The 20897-nt window shown below is 36.7% G+C and overlaps 1 protein-coding gene across 2 annotated transcripts in view; it reads left to right on the top strand.

Moving 5' to 3' along the window:
* Positions 1-15301, top strand: part of LOC144453576 (uncharacterized) — a 35597-nt gene extending 20296 nt beyond the window's left edge. For both annotated transcript variants that reach the window (XM_078144900.1, XM_078144908.1), the window contains exons 2-6: positions 1771-1886; positions 5349-5489; positions 8661-8795; positions 11859-12107; positions 14238-15301. In XM_078144900.1, coding sequence (XP_078001026.1) covers positions 1811-1886; positions 5349-5489; positions 8661-8795; positions 11859-12107; positions 14238-14977 — 1341 coding nt within the window. In that variant the 5' untranslated portion in view covers positions 1771-1810 and the 3' untranslated portion in view covers positions 14978-15301. The remainder of the gene's footprint in view (positions 1-1770; positions 1887-5348; positions 5490-8660; positions 8796-11858; positions 12108-14237) is intronic.
* The last annotated feature ends 5596 nt before the right edge of the window (positions 15302-20897 follow it).

Below are 20897 nucleotides of genomic sequence, written 5' to 3'. Positions count from 1 at the left end.
ATTGATTTAGTTTGGTCTACTAAACGTAACGTACAGTGAAGGAGAAGTTAAGCCGCAATAAAACATTTATTGATTATAATGAAAAGATGAAATCAGATTGGTTGGTCTCGAAGGAAATCTTGTATTGTCGTCTTCCATCTTCAGTAAGATAAGCCATAACAGCTCCCATGTCACTTCTCGGTCGTGGATGGTGATCAAATGGATTGTTGGCGAGTCAAGAGATCACCACCCCATCGGAACTATGTCGCTGCTTGTCATGCTGTGTGTTTAAGAAGCTCGAAATCGTAAATGTTGTTGGAATTCTCTCTGGTATGGTATGGAAAGGATTTGATATCTCAATTTCGTAAAAATGTTGAAAACGATGAAAGTTTTGTATCCATATAGAATCTAGTTTTAGTGTCGTTGCTATTTTGTTGTTGCCAATGGTATGACTTATTAACAATTTTCCCAACAAATGAAATAACAGACTGAGATAAATAAGAAGCCCTTTATCACATGTCGACTGTATCATCAAACATTAGTATTCTGACTATGAATTCATTCAAAACTGTGGATTGGTGTGATACTAGCATTGCAAGAAAAGTGGATTATGTATTGACGGAATACACGGAGAAAGCATTCCATCGTTGTAACGATGACAGTATAAAGGGATTTTATATGTATATTGATTACATCTGCTGCGAAAGATCACAGATTGCAAGTCGGCGGTGCTCTGTTCGTCCACTGACTGACTGTCCACGTATCCATCCATACTCTGTAAATTGATTCCACAACGCACTATTTTATCGCTCGCCTTCCTCTTTCTCCGTTCTACATGTAAATATTAATCGTTTTTGGTGTGTACAAATAGGCTATCATCGAATCATTGTAAACGTACGATACGAAGCATTCCACATATATTGACACGTCTAAAAGTATGTGAGGCGCGGCGTACGAATCCAGTTCAAAGACTTCAACTTATCTCAATTTTCAAGTTGTAAATTAAAATCTGACGTTAATATTACAAACTGTAGCAGGCAAATTGAAATTAGAATTGGCAAGTTGCTAGACAAGGAACTGATATCCTAAGGATATAATACTCTGCAGATCAACTCATACAATATTACATTCCACTTGTAAGTAGAGCTAACTATCCATATCTTGAGCATATATGGAGTCTGTCGCCAATCAGTTGAACGTTGTATTAAAACCGCGACATGTATGATTACATGGGAACATGTTACGGATATCGTATAAGTTCTGCAGACTAAATCTCGAATGACGGCCTATAAATAAGAAAGCGATACAGGGCTTTTGACGCAACCGTCTGCACATATACATGGACCACGATGGATGTTCTACTCGTGTATTTGTGTCATCGAGATAATACATCGTATTCCTGAACCTCCCAAGTAACACTTAAGGGTTTATAAAACGTTTTGTTATTCCATAAATCAAAGTCATCATTAGGCTAACCCACGATGAGTAGTTGTTGTGAACACGAAAGATGGCATGCAACGTTCGTATTATTTCTACATGTACGAATCGCCAGCGATTTATGAATTAACATAAATGCTATAAACATATGCCAATATTCACATTTGCATGCAGGTACGTGTGATGTTTTCGACTCTTTTAAGGTATGTTATCTCGCAATCAACAATTCATATCTCGTTAAGCTTCTCAAGTTCTCACTAAGTAATTCGTAATATGCATTGCTCAAACAAAGATAAGCTTGTCCGCGTATGTTTTATCTTGTTTTAATTCTTGGTATACATTTTGTAATTCCAGCTAAAGTAATGAAGACACTGATATACACATTATATCCGACATGAAGCTCAGTTTTCCTTTACCGTTGATGGTTTACATATCTTTGCTATCGGCAGTGATCATCCACCAAACATCAGGTAAGTAAAGAATTAATAACGGCCGGGCTTGGGTCAGATCGGAAGATTTGCGTGTGTGTTTGTTATGTGTGTTTTTAACTGAAGAATAACATGTTATTGTATTGACTGGAGGATGTTTAGTCATCACTGGTAACTAAGCTGTAAGATCTCTGTGGAGCATTGCAGCTTGACAAACCAAATAAATTACGTCATCAATGACGTCATTTTTTGGATGCCGTCAAAAATTGGTGGTGACATCAGGGTCATAGAAAAAATCTGGATGCATAAACTTGTCAATGCTATATGAAGACGACTTAGATCAACCTAATTACCGTTAAACTGAATTATGAATCGATTAATTAATATTAATATACTAGATGAAAATAGCGTCTCAAGTTTGCCCATGTCTCTTTCCAAGGATCTGTTTTCATCTACAATCACTGACATCAGACCATTAACAAACGGAACCTGTTACACACAGGAAAATAAACATTAATTGGGTCAATAACTCTTGGCACAGCATGTTGGGAAACAGAGAGACAATTGTTACATTTCATCATTTGAGAAGAACAGTTGTATGGCCACTTTACATAGTTCACGTTCACTAATAAATGTGAAGTCCTCCTGACAATTCATGTACATGCAAAGAGGCCATAAAAGTGTTCTGTTTGTAACAGGTTCTGTTGGTCAACGGTCTGATGCCCGCAGTTGTACTTTGCAATCATGAATACTGGACAGTTCATCTCTTGAAAGTAGAGACGTCGTCCTTAGGGACGGACGGTCGCACAATGTCGCACAATCTCAATAAACGAACATCGTTCGTTTAGGACAACCCCCCCCCCCCCCCCCAAACAAACGGTCACAAGCGTGGCATCACACGTTTATATACGATATAAACCATGTAAACTGTGTAAAAAAGATGATGGTGAACATGAAGGTCCAACCTTATGAACATGTTTACTGAGACATGGTAAACACATCAAACTACTACCGGAAACCCATGGCCACCACTGTATCTCACATTACTAATACATTTTTATCAACTTATCAGCATCTCGCTAGTAAATATAGAAGCCTTTATCATTGAAAGCGTGAAAGATTTCGAAATTGGTTTAATAGAAGTGTGAAAATGAGGTTCAGCAATCGCATTGACCCCAGACACCCCCCACCCCCACCCCCACCCCCAAAGAACGAAGTTCGCTTATTGAACTGGTGTGACATTGTGCGATCGTCCCTTATATTGTAATTGTTAACCAGGTATATACATGTATTACAGGTCTTGTTTTTGAAATGGATGACTTGACAAATCGGCTCAGCTCATTACTTCCTGATATAAATCTACCTGAAATGTACATAGGCCACCTGCGACATTCTGAAATGCACATACGATATCTTTTCTTCACAGTCGTAGTCTATCTTTCGAGGTTGTTGCCATGGCATCAGTGCGGTGGTTAGCTTTGAATATATCATACAGTTTAAGAATCGGTACTCGAATGTTAAAGGAATGTAAGATCTCCAAAACAGCTCGCAACTGATTTGTGAGCTCGGTTTACAAACGACTGCCTTATGCATGTACTCGGCGCGTAAATTTATTAAGATATAAATTTATCTGCTTCAGCAAGCTTTTTATTCCTCTAATATATTGAGTTCAGGTTGTTATTAAAAATCCTGTCATGTCGACATGTCGGGTTATATGAAATTTGTGTCAATTTTATCGTCAATACGTGGAAGTTTCTTTCTAATTGCAATACTTAGGTAAAAAGTAGTAAATGAATGATAATCCAATCATATATTATTAACTGAATCAATGGTTTCCTTGACAAGTATTCGTAATTACCAATTTAATTAATTGGCCAATTTGTTTATAAATATGTATCCACAAGTTGTATAGAGTGATATAGTAACACAGAAGGATAATATACTATGTATTAGACCTACGACAAGGTATCCCCTTTCCTTTGATGTTGAGCTCAATATGAATATATTCCGTAAGTCGTGAGTTTTCGTTTTGCAAAGTACTAATAGCCCGGACATGATGCAATGCCCTAAGCTTGCCATGAGTTATTGACCCACTCACAGCAACATCTCTCTGTAAGTATCATATCCACAGACCATGGAAAAGTCACACCAAGTACATTCGATACAGCTTAAGTTAGTCGGCAGATTACAGAAACGTTTCCAAGTGTATTTATAGAATTCATTTATCATTTATGTGTGTATGTAGTGATAGTTTCGTGGTTGCCTCCACGCTTACGATATTACCAGTCATTAATTGATGTGTTTTGTGGCTAAAGATTCGTCGCTTTTTTGTCGACCCCTGGCCTTTAACCGTACATTACAAGCATGATTCGTGGAGTATGTACATGATATAACGAATGTATGACTGTTTCAGTCTATGTCTGTAAAGACCCGTAGGGACATCAATAATACTGTGTAGGATTCTAAACTACTAATTCTTTAAGCTTAGAGTGGTAGGTTTGAACCATTTTAGTTCTCATCCTACAAAATCGATCTCACTTTTAATGAAATCTGTATTGTACACGTAAATATGAATATTTCTTCAAATTGAGAAATGGAAAAAAATCGCTATAGTTCATGCATGGCACTGCTAAATACATTAAAATGTCAATAACTATTTCTTTCTTCACCACATTCTGACTTTTTGTGTTCATAAGCACTACATAACATACTGATCTGAAATTAATTTTGCTGTCGGAAACAATTAAATTTGGCCAATTAAGGAAAAGGGGCGGGGGTTTGATAACTACATTGAACTATTGATCTCGCCCCTAATATTCATCACGTTTCGATTCTTGTTATGAGAGGAAACATTTCTATTTGTGTGCACTCTTTAAATATAACAATACCGCAATTCTCCTTCATTTTCAAAGCACATTGAAAGAACTATTCCAAATCACAACTCTCAGACTTCCATGTCTTCGACTCGAGTGTAAAGAGATAGTAGCAGTTGACCGACTAACAGTGTTACACCTACCACTCTTTTATACAGTTGCATTAGTTTCGTCTTTCACATAGCGATCCGTTGACGTGACATCGTGACGTCACGCGTTGATAGCTGAGACTGTATTTGATAACGTAGAAATGCAACGGTGTACACTGACGCGATCATAACCCCTCCCAGGTTACTTTGAAGTAGTGTTTCAGCAATGTGATGGCGATAAATGTCACATGATAGGCATACATATCGTAAAAATTCACAGTTTGAGTATTAACTCAGGAAACTTAAATACACAGAGAGATATTAAAATGTACACACAAAAAAACAGTAAAATACACGGCACCAATAAACACACAGTAACAATAAAATCGCTAACAATGATCCGAAGGTAACATACAGGCGAAAGACAACAAAACGATAATTACAGAAAAAATAAATTGTGCAATTAAAAGAAAGAGCCATAAAGTAGTAAAGAGTAACGATCTGCCACAATTATATAATAAATGTTTTCTTCAATCTTTCAGCGGTTAATGTCACTGATGAGGTCAAAGCTGGCCAACAGGAAATTGACATATGTGGAGGATGCAAACATGGGGGATTATGTGACCGCGATGTCCAGGCATGCATCTGTACCCCAGGATTCCAAGGAAACCATTGCGAACGAGGTTAGTCGTTTCTTTGAGTACAAATTAAGAATGATAATTCTTTTGCTTATGACTAGATGTGTTTAACAAGTCTTCGTAGAAGCCATACATCCCAGTATCCATGTTACATCTACAAAAGGTGAGATGTGTTTGCAAGAAGTGTAAATGGGTGGATAACTGTACATGCATAGTTAAGAAACGGAAACAAGGTACATATTGATTATAATATATACTTACCAACTCTGTTCTATTGTGAAGCAAAGTGTATTATAGGGATAGAATGTGGTAGAATGTTGATTGTCCACACCCTATGTTGAAATGGAATAACTATTCTCACTGATACAATTTGTAAACAATATATTGACTCTGTTGTATTGTGCAACAATGCATGGTGGGGAATAGAATGTAATGACATGATTGGTGACTGACTTTGAAGCAAACACATGATCACTGATAGAATAGCGATTGTCCACGCACACCCGTATATTGAGAAATTTGTAAACAATTGAATTTGTTCTATTGCACAGCAATGCATGATGGGTATAGAATGCAATGACATCAATAGTCACTTTCACTGCATGTAACACCTTGTACAAATAGGATTGCCTATAACATTTGGCTAAATACAACATGATCACAAACCCAAAGTGACGTGCATATAAGCCCGCGCGGTACCCTTGATCCAAGTTTGAAAGAAAAAAATGGGTCATTGTAGAAATGCAGATTAGGGTAACTCGTTCAAACACGTCTGCTGCTGCGGACTATTAAGGGAAAGATGGTAGGAGGAAGATCAAATGTAATGTATTTTTATGCATATATTTATCATAATGCTGTTGTTGATGTTGTTGTTGTTGTTGTTGTTGTTGTTGTTGTTGTTGTTGTTTGTGTGTTTTGTTTTGTTAAAGTTACATGACAGAGTATGTTACTCGTACGTTGAAGGCTTGGAAGTTAAATTAACATAATTCATCAGATTGTAAAGTATAAACCATAACCAATCATTGAATCAAATCAAATTCAGCAGTAATTGAAAAGAACTCGAAAGTCGAAACCACAGCATGGACAACAAACCTTAGCAATTATACAGAAAGAGTTTTATTACCCCGCAGGTAGCAATATCCACATAATGAGCATGAAGATATTACTCTGGCTATCACCCTGACTCCACAAGTCTGTCGGTGTTGCTGTTATCAGTAACGGTTGAAATCATAAAAAGATATCAATTCAAATTGAAATTCAGATGTGAGTCGTCATGCAAAGATAAATCGAACCCATAATTAATTCAACTTGTCTCGTGCCTTTAAAGTAAATTTCAACGTCAATCCAAGAGCATTTCAAGGTCAGTGATTGGAAGTTTAGGGGTCGGTCACTGTAAAAAAAAGATTGCTCCAAATAGGTAAGGTTCTCCAGTCACCTGTAGACAGTAAAAGCTGCCGTCATTATCTATACTTCCCGGCATTCGAACCAGCATCAATACAAACACAGAAGCGAATATTTCATTACAATAATCAAACACTATTTTTAGGACATATGTACATTTTGAAATTGGTGTAAACTATTACATTAATGACATCCATTATTATTGGCGTCACCGTGCTTTGATGTCAGCGAGTACTCATCTCTAAAAAAATATATATTCTGAGATATAAGAGTCCAGGCTTTCTACATATACATGTACGTGATTTAATGCATGAAATTTGGACATACACACGCGCGCCAGCACCCCCCCCCCCAACACACACACACACACACACACACCTACCTATCCACCCACACACCAACCCACCCACCCACCCTACCTACCTACCTACCTACCTATACACGTTACTGTAATACGTAATATATATGTGTATGTGTGTATATCCAGATTTCTTGCATTTTGAGTATACATATAATATATATATATATATATATATATATATATATATATATATATATATATATATATATATATATATATATATACATATATATATATATATATATATTTATTTATTTATTTATATATATACACACACACACACACACACACACACACACACACACACACACACACACACACACACACATTCATCTGGGACAATAATATTATGTTACATGTGATCGAGGTGTGCTAATCATATCGAAACCTTAACTTGCTGAAACTTTTCTCTTGGGATTGGCAGTAAAGCTGCCTTGGATACATATTTGTACCAAGCACACATATGTTAATTTCAAGGCATAGTTCTTGAATTCCATTGCCGTTTTAGAAATAGTCCCAGATGAAACAATTGCAAGGTAAATTAAAAACACACACACCAAAGTCGACCTTGTTTAACATATAAAATAATAAACACTTCATGATCAACATTCACTCAGAATTGCGACTAGCTTGGTATGTCTTCATTTCATTGCTTAGCATATGTTGCTATAGGCGATGGATGAGTTATTTGACCACCTTGGGGAAACTTGAATAAATTCATATGTTTACGGCGTTGCATTGATAGATCATTCCCAGTATTTACCGAGGTACTGCGGGATGCTAGATAATTTAGCTTGGATGATGCAAATAATAGCACCTGTATTACGACGATCTGTAGAGATGTCATTAATTCTCCATCGTTCCTAATATAACTTTTTTGTTCATATTAGCAATTCAATCACATGTAGACAAATAAAACCATTATTTTGATTTCAGATCGTCTCGATTACATTTTCCAGTCAAGTTTAGAAAACAGATAAAGACACACACTCAGCTATTAAACGAAATATTGTAATCTCAGTCGCTGTATCATTTACGCTAAGTGGTTAGACCACTTATTACTATAGATTGGTTTCTGAGAGAACTTGACGTCTCTTGATAACTATGTCAAACGCAGACATGATCAGAAGTTAATTAAATGGAACACTATGACATGTGTATGTTGCCTAGAATACCAGTATATTCGATACTTTCGATTGTAGTAATGGCAATTGAACCAGGCGTAGAAAATATACATGAATTCATACACTCTCTCTCTTCTTCCCCTTCACTTGATGATAGCTTTAAAATTGTTTTCAATTGAATCTTATTTCGTCTTTGAAATTTGTCTTCGGAATTACTCATCTTCATCACAATGGCGCCTAGGTAACAAGGGCATACAGACGGCGGCTTGTGGGAGTACGACGCCATCAAATAACCTACAAATGCTGTATATATCTTCTTTCAAATTACAGCTGTACATTTGAGAACGCCGATTTTTTATAATTGCAAGACCGATGGCGGTTGCCAACACGATGGAATTTGCGTGGAAACGGGCGAATGTTTATGTATTCGACCGTATTTTGGTGATCAGTGCCAGAAAGTCGACGGTAAGTGAATGATGATCGGAAGGTTAGTGTGAATAATACCATATGGGTTTTATGTGAATACTAAACTCATAAATATAGTAATTTGTGCTTTGTTTTGTCGTTTTAACCTGTAGATTACAGTATGTGTTACCTTTAATAGCCGAACAATAACATATCTCGACATGTCATAATCATACTCGTAATGTCGTAAAATTGCATTCAAATCATAGCAATCGTTGAAGTGGCATCAATTCGGAAGTCAGTCGCTTGACACCATATGAGGACATGTTATTTCCTACATGTCAATGTATTCCTAGTAGACATGTCACATTTATCAATGCTGGAGTGGATATTACTGTTTTTTGAACCTCGGGGCTCATTGAAACATATAATATAGGATGTCCACCAGGGAGCCTACATGAAATTGTCTAATTTTGTGTATTTTACTACAATCTATTATTATAGTCAAACGCATGTTGTTAATACTTATTTAAATAATGTACGATGCGGAGTGCCCTTGATTCCGGATACATACTTTATTTACGAGAAAAATTGACCCCACTCAACATCAAAATTCACATGGCTACCGTACGTTCTGAAATGTCAAGTTTACTAGATACGTTTGACATTCTTGCAACGTTGCTACCTGAAAGACTACGGGAATGTTTGTTTCATCACAGCCAAGTTCCAAATTTTGAAATATATTGCAGTTTACAAACGCTTTCTACTTTCGACCGAATTAGGTGAAAAATGATACACCGCTTCTCTCAATGGCTGGTCGCACCCCATGGCCAACCAATTTCTTATGCCGCGCTAATGATCGTCATTTAACTTGAAGTTCTTACTGGACATAAAACATATGTAATGGATGGGTTGCTCGGTTGGTTGGTGACTTGGTGGGTTCATGTTTGGGTGGTTGGTTGATGAATTATTCATCCGTATTAGTGACTTTTTTCTTAGTTGAAAGCACTTTATCGTCTGAATGTCAACTCTTAATAAAATTATATATTGTTTGTATTGCAGTTGTAACGTTAAGGGACCGGTCAGTTTCTCCAGCGGGGGGGGGGGGGCTGGTGGATTCTTAAATCGGGCCTACAAAAAGTCACTGACCCCCCTATCTGTAAAACCCAAAACAGGCTGACCCCCCCCCCCTCACTTAATTCTAAAACATGATACTTTTGAGATATAGTTTGATAGCATCTTGAGAGTAAGAGGTAGCAGGAAGACCTTGAGACTGGAAACAGTCAAGCATTTACATGATATGTTCTGTAACCAGCCAGGTAATACATGTGTTTGTATATGTATAGTTATGTTTGAACTAATAAGTAATATTAAAGAGTTTGTGTAAAAAACAGGGACAAGATCAAATATTTATATGTACCACATTTCAGACAAGACTATATGCCATTGTAGAAAAGGATTTTTTTCTCCCATCACAATACAAAACACAATGACCCCCCCCCCCCCATCCACAATTTTTCAAAACAGCATGACCCCCCCCCTACTGCCAATTTCGAAAACAGGGTGACTCCCTACAAATCCACCGCCCCCCCCCCCCGGCTGAAGAAACTGACCGCTCCCTAATTACAGTTCAGCATCATAAAACCAACAATGTCAAACCTGTCCTTGGTACAATAATAGCATATTTAACCCTGACATGACGTTTCATTGTCTGTTATCATGTCTGTGTGTCAGTAGTATAAAGGTTACTCTACTCTTCTTGCATGATTGGCCACCTTCAACACCTGTCCAATACAATAATATAGTGCGTGGCAGCGTTGTAATATATAGGCAAACGTTTCAAGCTTGGTTGACTTTTACTGTAAAATAAAGAGTGCTTGTTGAGAGTTGCAATAGGTTAATTTGAGATGTCCACATATGTTATAAAGCGTGTACGTATAATGTATGTATATGCTTGTAATCCACACCTGTGGATTATATGAAAATAGAAACAAGGTCGAGCGAACCTTCCACTCTGTCATAAATGAAACCACAGACACTGTCTGTGGTGAAATGTTCGACTTTGATCTCAGAATTCCTAAGGTTATCAAAACGCCGTGTAGTCAGAGTGTATACAAGGCAAATACTTTCGGTAAAGTAATGAACCTTCTCGTTTAAAATCGTAAAGTTAACAGGTCAGATTCATACCCTTTGATGAGATTCATGTCATTTAGATGAACCAGTAAAACACATAAAAGTGATGAAAATAACACAATGAAAATAAACGGGCACTGTTTAAGTTAGACCCGCATAGACGTGAAGAGTCGAGCTGCCTGACCTTCGCTCTGTCTTCATGTTATTACAAGGGACCGAATGTCGCGTCATTTTGCATGCACCTTGAAGGTGTGCAATCGAGGCCGTGTATACGTTGTGAGCCTCACGTACTCGTCTCGCCCTTCGGTTTTTGTTCGGCAACTTTCGGAGCACAGACCCGAGGTCTTAGTGCATGCAAGACGAACAAGTGAATAGAGTGACAAGTTATTGATTGTTACTAATCAACCCCAGTATGTACTTTGCATGGTGTGGTTAAAGTATTTACGCACACTTTACAGTATTAAATGGCTTCCCTACAAATTTGTATTTTCATGTGTGAAGTAGGAGAAAATGTCTTTCCAATGGTATCATGGGAGGGGGGGGGGGTGATCCATGCAAATCTCTGAAAACAGATATTATAACTGAATATTCTAAATAACAGTGCCCACCGGGACAGTAATCATTGGAAAAGAAAAGATCGATCGCCAGTTGAGGAAATACAGCCAATCCTTTGGACAGCAACGGCCCAATCACCATTTTAAAAATGTCACATTACACAATATCACTGTAATATTATATCAACTGTATGTGAAAGGTTGTAATTTTAGCGAACAAATTTAATAGTCCGTGTTGTTAGCTTATTACGTTTATATAACTCCAATAAGATGGACTGCCAGAATGTGTATGATGATCAATTACTCATATCCAAGTATATTTAAAGTCTGTTTTAAAAAGGTACACATTTAGTGGCAGGTATGTTTCGTGTACGTGGTCACATTGGCTTTAATTTCAAAAGAAAGAAAATTAAACATGTTTTGTCTTTCTTTCCAGATTGGTGGAATGCGTCGTTGGATAAAGAAAAAGACAAGCGATCAATGATCGTGTCGGCGTCTTTTGCTGTCGTTGTTATGTTTATTATTTGTTTCCTCATCTTGTACATCAACATCAAAAGAGTGAAGGAAGCCAGAGACGATGCTAACGAAATCAGAAATGCCATCCAGGTTGATGGTCCTCCACGCATGCGCAGGCCTCCTCACGTCAACAGTAATCATGTTGCCGATGATGTCGAAACTGCCTCAGGTAATCATAACTATTCTACCAAGCACTCGCCAAATTATACATATTCGAACAGAAAATAAATGAACACGGGTTTATTTTCTTGTCGTACTACGTCATTGCAACAGGTGTCTACGTTATTAGTTAATGATAAATGATAAATAATTAAAATTGTTAATTTTCATACTTTATATCAAGTAAGATATACTATTTTCCATAATTCGTCTGCTTTTAGGTGGTAAATACTAGTGACCTAAGGGGCTTCTTAATGCCCCCTTGTGCGACTCGTATTTTCGTTGACGGGACGAAGGAAAATATTTGATCTTCTATTGGAGACCTCCAAAATTCTATATATTCACAAGAATACATAATCGTACTTCTTTCTGTAGAGATTATAATTAGGCTGTATTTGTGCTTCAAAAGGAACGACGTTTGTGAATGATTTTATTACATTTTTGTGGTAATAGGTAGCTTTTATTGACGAGGGGATTTTGTGTTTGTTCATATAACATACTATTTAATAACCATTAGAAATCCCATAGGAACGTCAAGCTGCAATTAATGGATTTTAAATTGCATGAATTATTCATTTGTACATGTCTGTCTACTATATATCTTTATATTGCAATTTTAAAATACACTATTCTCTCGATTTTAAATTGTCACCAGTTGAATATATAAGCTATTTGACTTGAGAGAAATAAAACCGTAATTACTCTATATTTGTGACTTGAAGGCAGAATAAAATAAAAAATTGTGTGTTTCCGATTACCCGACCGACCGCCGACCCTAAACTATTTTTTTAAACAAAAAGATAAGAAATTCTTTCTTCTATTAGCATAAAGGCTGGTACTTAGGAATAAATCCCCCCACCCCCACCCCCACTCCCACCTTTTGGTCTGTTTTCGCTTATTTGGAGTTTTTATTTCCTTACACTCTTTTATATTTTGCTGATAAAAATGCAACACCTGTCTACCAATAGCGATTGATGATTGATTAGAATACAATATTTGTATCTACAACATAAATTACGCCCCCATAAAATGTGTTCATATAGCCTGTCTCCTCAACTACGATTAATCGAAATTCAACAAACGTGTTTAATTGCTAGACAAAAATAAAAATAAAAAAGTGTTTGTTTCCGTGGGTAGGTCGTGTTTTTTAAAATTATTATTATTATAATTATTTTGTTGTTGTTGTTGTTGTTGTTGTTGTTGTTGTTGTTGTTGTTGTTGTTGTTGTTGTTGTTGGGAAATTACTTCGATTCCAAGATAAGATACTCTTTGGTCACAATACTTCTGTAATAGTTTGCATTTGATGAGATGTAAAAGAAGTAACGGACGACGATATGGGAAGTATACGTAGACGAATATGCAGACAATATTGTATGACTTTAATTAACTAGCATTTTTGGAATGGAATGGGATTTCAAAAAAGAATTGACCAAAGATACTTGAGCAAGAAAATTTACACGGAAATAGAAGTCAATTCTCACCATTCTAACTATAAAAATTGTTTATGGTCGGGGCCTTAAACTAGGGTCGGTCGGGTTACCGGAAACACGCAATTATTTTATTAGGTCTTAGTGTTGGGTCATATTAGAGTATAGAAATCCAATATTACATTTATTGTGTAGTGTATTAGAATATCACAGTAAGGGAAAACAAACTTAGATACTTTTTTTATCGGAATGAAATCATTGGATATATATTGTATATACTAGCATTCCTAACCCCACAGAGATGCTGAGTGGGTGGGTGGGTGGGTGGGTGGCATTTCAACTCGTGCCCCCGACAAATTCAATTTGATAATGCAGAGTAATTGTTTTCCTCAAACGGTTTGACCTTTGCACTGCCACTGTGGCACACCGTGTCGTCATACCAAAATGATGGAGTCATTGTATTGATTGTTTCATAATTGGGTTGTCATTTTCAATCAAACAAGATGGAAAACAAAGTTTAAATGTGGACTGTGGTTTCTCACCTTTGCTCGATTATTACTGTGAACGCCTTACGCCGTGGCGTACGCCTGTCACGTAAAATGTTAATTGTTCAGTGTCAAAATGTAAGAATGTATTTGCTGTCGATGTTATAATATAGTCGTGTCCTCTACAGTAGATAGAATAACACATTTGATATTTTATATATCTTTCAGTTCGCGAGGGTTCATCAAGCTCAGTTTATCGACCTTCATGGTACCTTCCTTTCGAAAGAAGTGCAGGTCGTCGAATAAGCCATTCAAGAGAAGGTATTACGGGATTGAAAGCAGTTAGTACCGCACCAGCAATTTTACAGGGTAGCGCACCCCCGAAATATGGCGATGTGACGAACGAAGACATTGACAGAAGAGTGTCTGTCGCTACAGTTCACGAAGCTGATTTTTTCCTCGTACCGCCCTCATACGACGAAGCAGCGAAAGGATTTGATAACGAAGATGGTAGGAGGGACTCGTCGGTGTCCGGAATTTTTATGCGAAGCATTCCAGGTGAAGACAATGCAGAAGACAATACAGAACAACAAAATGAACACAATTCTCGTCTTAATTCACGACGACTTCGCAGCAGTGCGCATATCAAGACAACCCCACCCAAAATCGAAGAGGAATCAGATGAAAATGATAGCGTTTTTGAATACCATCACGAGGAGAATAACCTGAGTGATGGCGACGATATTGATGAGACACACGGAGTTCGTGAACGAGGTTTCTCATTGCGTGATATGAGCAATGAAGACGCTCTTGCCTTTGTTAGACAAAATCTCTCGTGTCGGAGCCGTTCATCGATAAAAGAGGAAGACGACGCCATCAACGTTCCGCTTGCAATCGTGGAGGATGATGACGTCAGCGTAAGATTGAATGACGAAACAGAACTGATGCAAAGGACAACGGCGCTTTGACAGGGTGTATTGCAATTATTTTTTTGTATGAGCCTTTTAAAATAATAATTTGTAAGCCAACACTATATGTCGGGCTTTATATAATGACGTCATTCACATCTGAAATACACACATCGGCTCGCACTCGGATAGATCATTGGATGATGTAGCAACGTTCTCACCGTACAAAGATCAAAATAACTGCAAAATTAATGAAATATTTTTGTAATGATAAAATTGTATTTGATTGTGACTGAATAATTTACAGGTCTTGAGATGGGACGAAACGAACAAAGCACACTTAAATCTCGAAGACCGACACGCGACAGACACCACGTTCACTTTGGACTATAAGGAACAGACTAAAAAACAAAATTTCTTGAATAAGCTGTATATACTTGGAAGTTTTGTTGTTAAAGTGATTTATGTTGTTGTTTTTTCTGTAGACATTGGTGCTATGATTACAATACAATTAAGGAAACCTCCAGTATGTACATGGGTGGGTGGGCATGGGGCGGGGGAAATTAAGCCCGGTCTGTGGCATAAAATGTGACCCTCCCCGAATCCGTTGTGCTAAAAAATGGCCCTCCCTCAATTTCTTCTCTAAAATATGACCTTACCGTGTTCAAATATTTCAACGAAAAAGTACTTTTAACCGCCTCCATGTGGCGTAGTTGTTAGAGCTCAAGATAAGTAGTCAGGAGGTCCTGGGTTCGACGCCCACTAGATATATAGAGCCAAGGATTTTTTCTTTGGTATAAAGATCCCACCACATTGATAGTTTTTAAAGGCATTTGTTGTTTCCCACTTTTACCACCACTGTGACTTTGTGTTTGTAATAGATCAATGCCTGTTTGGCTCTTAGTGGCTCATCTGAAGGCAAGAACTCCAAAAGACTAGATGAGTGCACATATAACAACCTCAGGACGGGGCCGTGGTTGTCAACATCTCCACACTCCACCACATTATCCCCAACATCTTGCCATGCTGTCCCCCTTTACTACTGTGAGTCCTCCTCCTCTCCTCACATCACAACGAATAGTTAATTCACTGCATTTCACTGATATTACGATATTACTTTACAATGGTGGCAGTGGTGAGATGTAATACCAGTAGGATGTGCAACCAGTGGCAGCGGTTTGATCCTGCCAAAATCACAAATTAGATTTTAATACAAAATGAGTCAATGTAAAGTGTGGCCCAAATTTCCAATTTCTAAAACAAAATAGCCCTTTCCCAATTACCGATTTGTTAAAAAGTTAACCCCCTCCCCCCCTTGTAATTACTGAAGGCTCCTTTTATGTGCATATTGTTGATTCGTAAATGTTCACGTCGTCAAACTACTACGACGGAAAGCTAGCTATCAGTAAAGTAAGAAACAATTGTTGCAACATGTTAGCGTAACTGAGTTACCAATGGATGGTATCAATCAATCTGATTAAAATCTGATGTGGTGAAAGCGGCTATATGTCTTTATTTACATACATTTCCATCGTTTTGTGACATTTGTTTTGTTCCGGGTGGTTGCCGCCATCCCACATCTAGCCGCTTTCACCACATCAGATTGTGTCTGATTGCAAGCTTTCCCCAAGTGGCCGGACAATTCAATTCAACTTCATTCAGTGTTTACACTTTCTTGATAACAGTACGGTATATCCATATAACCCAAGGTACAGGCTCTATCACCAACGTGCGTCATATACCACACACAACAACATTCAATTTTGCTTTCGTTTTTATCAGACTATAACGGACATAGTTCTCCCCTGCTGACCCTATTTGTTATAGTTTGACAAAAATATCCAAAAAATCGCGTAAGAATCTGAACTTTTTAATAAGATATTATAACCATTTGAGATTTCATGACCCCATAAATTGAAATATACATGTTAAATTCTGACATATCTATTTGTAAATATTTTGAAATGAAATTGACGTTTATTTTGTGTGGCCTAACCAATGATGCACAAACAGTTTTATTATATTCACCCCCCCCCCCTTAAAAAAAAATCAAAACAAAACCAAAAATAGAAAACCAATGTTAGCAATGTTGTAACCTTACATATCTTCTAGGATTAGAATCCAGGATTTATTTGATGTTATTAAGATGAGAAATACTTATTAATGTCAACTCTTGCCAATATTAATGACATACACCAACATACTCGTGTACGTAGACGGGACACACACACACACACACACACACACACACACACACACACACACACACATTATACATACATACATACATACATACATACATACATACATACATATACATACATATGAATATGAATGTTTTATAGTCTTTCATATATATATATATATATATATATATATATATATATATATATATATATATATATATATATATATATATATATATATTATTCCCCAATATTTTTCTTCGTTCAGCCAAGGAAAATACAAGTGACCTATTAAATGGGCCTTTGTCACTACGTATCATTAGACAAGTAGTGACTAGCCTTAGGTCACGAGTATTTTCTGGCTGAATGAAGAAAAATATTGGAGAATAACATAATTATACCAGCGCCAGTAATATCAAAGAAACATTGCGGAAAGTAATGACAATTTTGAATGTTTTGACTTATATTTCGAATACAGCAGTACCAGTGACGTAGACATGGTATATATTCAATATTGTTTGTTCTACATAGCTCGTGCATGGTATAAGTATAGTATATATGTATTATATATATATATATATATATATATATATATATATATATATATATATATATATATATATATATATATATATATATATATATATTCATGTGTATGGTCACATACTTTTTTAGAATTTAATTTTGTATTTTTGTACACTATATTTTGTTTAAGAGCGTCGTAACCATAACATTTTGTATGTTTATGACTTCTAGACATGAGTTCTTGACAACATGTTATTGATGATATATTAGGTGTGACTGCCGAAATCGGGGGGGGGGGGGCATATCAATGTTACTTTTGCTACACTTGTATTACATTTACAACCATTTTTTATATCCTGAAGAAAAGTACACACGGTGTATCCAAAATGTCAAAAATACACACTCGAATGAAGTATCTACATAGATCTACATATATGTTGCAAGGGATGGGATATTGTGTGGATATTCAAGTTCACGTTAAAGGGTCATGATCGAATTCCATGTACAATCATTTTTTTCGTACATCGTAATTACTATAACATATATCTGTACATAATTCTCTCCCAGTTTTCTATTGTCAAACTTTGCTTATCTAATTTCCTTGCCTGTGTACAGTTGAATACTACCAGAAATATTGAACTTTGAGAAATTGTTGGGTTTTTAGGGTTCATTAACATAAATAAAGATTAACATAAATAAATAGTATTCACTCTCCAAATTTGACGACAACATTAAAACATTGATTGCTGTCGGCCAGAAATATTTTCAAGGGCTTTATTGCGAATCGTGTCATCCTTGATTGTCGCAATCTCTCTGGCCACTTGTGTACTTGTTGTTGTTGTTGTTGTTGTCGTCGTTCTTGTTGTTGATGATGCTGTTTCCGGTCAGTACTATCGACGTCGTTATTGTCACGACGATGATGGGAGTGGTGGTGCTGACGTGTGATTAGATTAGGTTGTTGTTGTTGTTGTTGTTGTTGTTGTTGTTGTTGTTGTTGGATGATGATGATGATGATGATGATGATGATGATAACGATGATGATAACGATGATGATGATGATGATGATTTCTCCGTTACAAAATCCTTATCAAAACACAGGGTAAAGCAATCATGTGATTGATTGATTGATTGATTGATTGATTGATTGAAGCAGAAATTGATAAACTGTTGTTCTCTTCCTGTCTCTTGACTTTGTGTATTAAGTGAATAAAGACACCTTGGTAAATCTCTTATCTATTGTAAACATCTATAGTACGTGCAGTGTCAGCAAGTCTTTAACTTCTCTGGGATTATCTCACCGAGTCAACACCCAGTCGATACCAATAAGGTGCTCTCTTCACCTGTGGGTAATCCCCCTAAAGCTAAGACGCACTGCCAATATGCAGTGTAACTGATCTGGCAGTTTAGATGTTTACATTTAGATAAAGACAAGGGTTAGACAAGATGTCTTTATTCAGTCAATTCAAAGACAGAAAGAGGACAACATTTTATGAAAAGTTTATTTCTTTGCATTAATCACAACCAATCCCTGTAATTAAACACAAGCATGTGTTATATAAATAAATGATAACTTTCGTATAAGTTGGTGGCGTGTGTTAACACTTTCACATTTTTCGTGTGAGAAAAAGGTCACATGATCTACTGCATGTGGATATACATCATGAATATATTCGTTATTTCTGGATGTATTCTTACTCAATGATACAAAAACAATTAAAGTAAAGTGAAATCTCTGTGATTTATAGGAGATATTTTTTTGCTGATCCCCAAATAAAAAAGAAATTGAGAGCACCCAAGATAAAATACGCATGTGTCAAAAAATTCCTGCCAAGCCTTTCCATTTGCCTATGCATAGACCCTACACGTATATGCCGGGTCTACGTCACCGTCTCCTAAGTATTCAATTTGATCACGTATACGTATGAACTGCTGATATCTGGACCTGCTACATTAGAATCAATATTATCTCAAAAGGTAACCGAAACACGAAAAAAATCCTACGCATAACCGAATATTTATGTCTGTACTGCACGTAATCTCAAAACGACAAATCACATGATGTCATATTATTTGCATACAAGCTATACAATGTTGTACGAAGTCGTCACTTTAGGGTCGTGAATAGGTTAGTTCCGATATCACGTTTCCATAGGTGAGTAGGCCTATATTTTCTTTCATAATTTTCGCACAAAGTTATAAGTTATGAAGACCACTCATTTGGGATAGTCATTAACAAGTAAAACGACGATATAATGCACGGAATTACATGCAAAACAATGCAAAACTAACTAAATTGCAATGCCGAAAGGTTATTTTGAAGATGGACTTTGATGACATAATGTCTCGAAATTCGGATGTCTTCTACTAGAGATGTGATTTAGGGTAGAACTAAGAATTGCATGTCCACCCACCTGTACTTTATTATCGACTGTCAGTGATGTGCAGTGATGATGATGTTGAAATAGAAAGACATTGATCCATATGTGTGTTGTATAGGCAATAGTCTGCGTTCAATACAATAGCATTTCATCAGTCAATTGACCGCCATTTTGTAACTGGCCAGACCAACATACCTCTACAGTGTATACTATCTTTGTTGTATAGTAAATTCCGATGTTTCTTATACGATGTACGTGACGACATGAAAAATGAGAGATATCGCTCGATGTTTAGACTAAAATGTGTTCAGATATAAATGTGTTATCAAATTTCGAGAACAATGTGCTGTATTTTGATCAAACGTATCAAATTTAGGTCAATCACACGACTACTTAACTCAGTTATTTTACTACATTATATCAGTTTTGTTTAAAGCGTGTGTATATTTTTCATGTTCATAGCATGTCTGGTATGTTCCCGAGGCACATCTTCTACACACAAAACATCATCCTATACATATAGCTCTTAATCATACCTGACTACGTTGGGTCTTACGGATGACAGCCAGCGACTGATGCAGTGTCGGTTACCATGACGATGAAGTCGTTAGTGATGTGTAAGTTTACGACCTGAAACACGGCAGTATGTAGATCACGTACAAATGACGCATCTGTGCGAGTTTTTCCTTGTAAATGTTTAGCACTGCTTCAATGCCAGGACCTTATTAATCCTATAAGAGTCTGTACGCTTTATTTGTAAGGAAAATATCTAGTTACATTTTATTTTTCTGTGATGTGATTTTGATGTCACCTTATTTTAGACAATGTATATTGAATGGGTGGGGGGGGTGTTCCGATTCTGTAACTTTGTCATTCATTTATCAAGTTGCG

The sequence above is a fragment of the Glandiceps talaboti genome, chromosome 1 (assembly GCF_964340395.1).
Source record: "Glandiceps talaboti chromosome 1, keGlaTala1.1, whole genome shotgun sequence".
In the NCBI taxonomy this organism is placed as follows: Eukaryota; Metazoa; Hemichordata; class Enteropneusta; family Spengelidae; genus Glandiceps; species Glandiceps talaboti.
The sequence above is the reverse complement of the archived record's forward strand: the minus strand, read 5'-3'. Positions and strand labels throughout refer to the sequence as shown.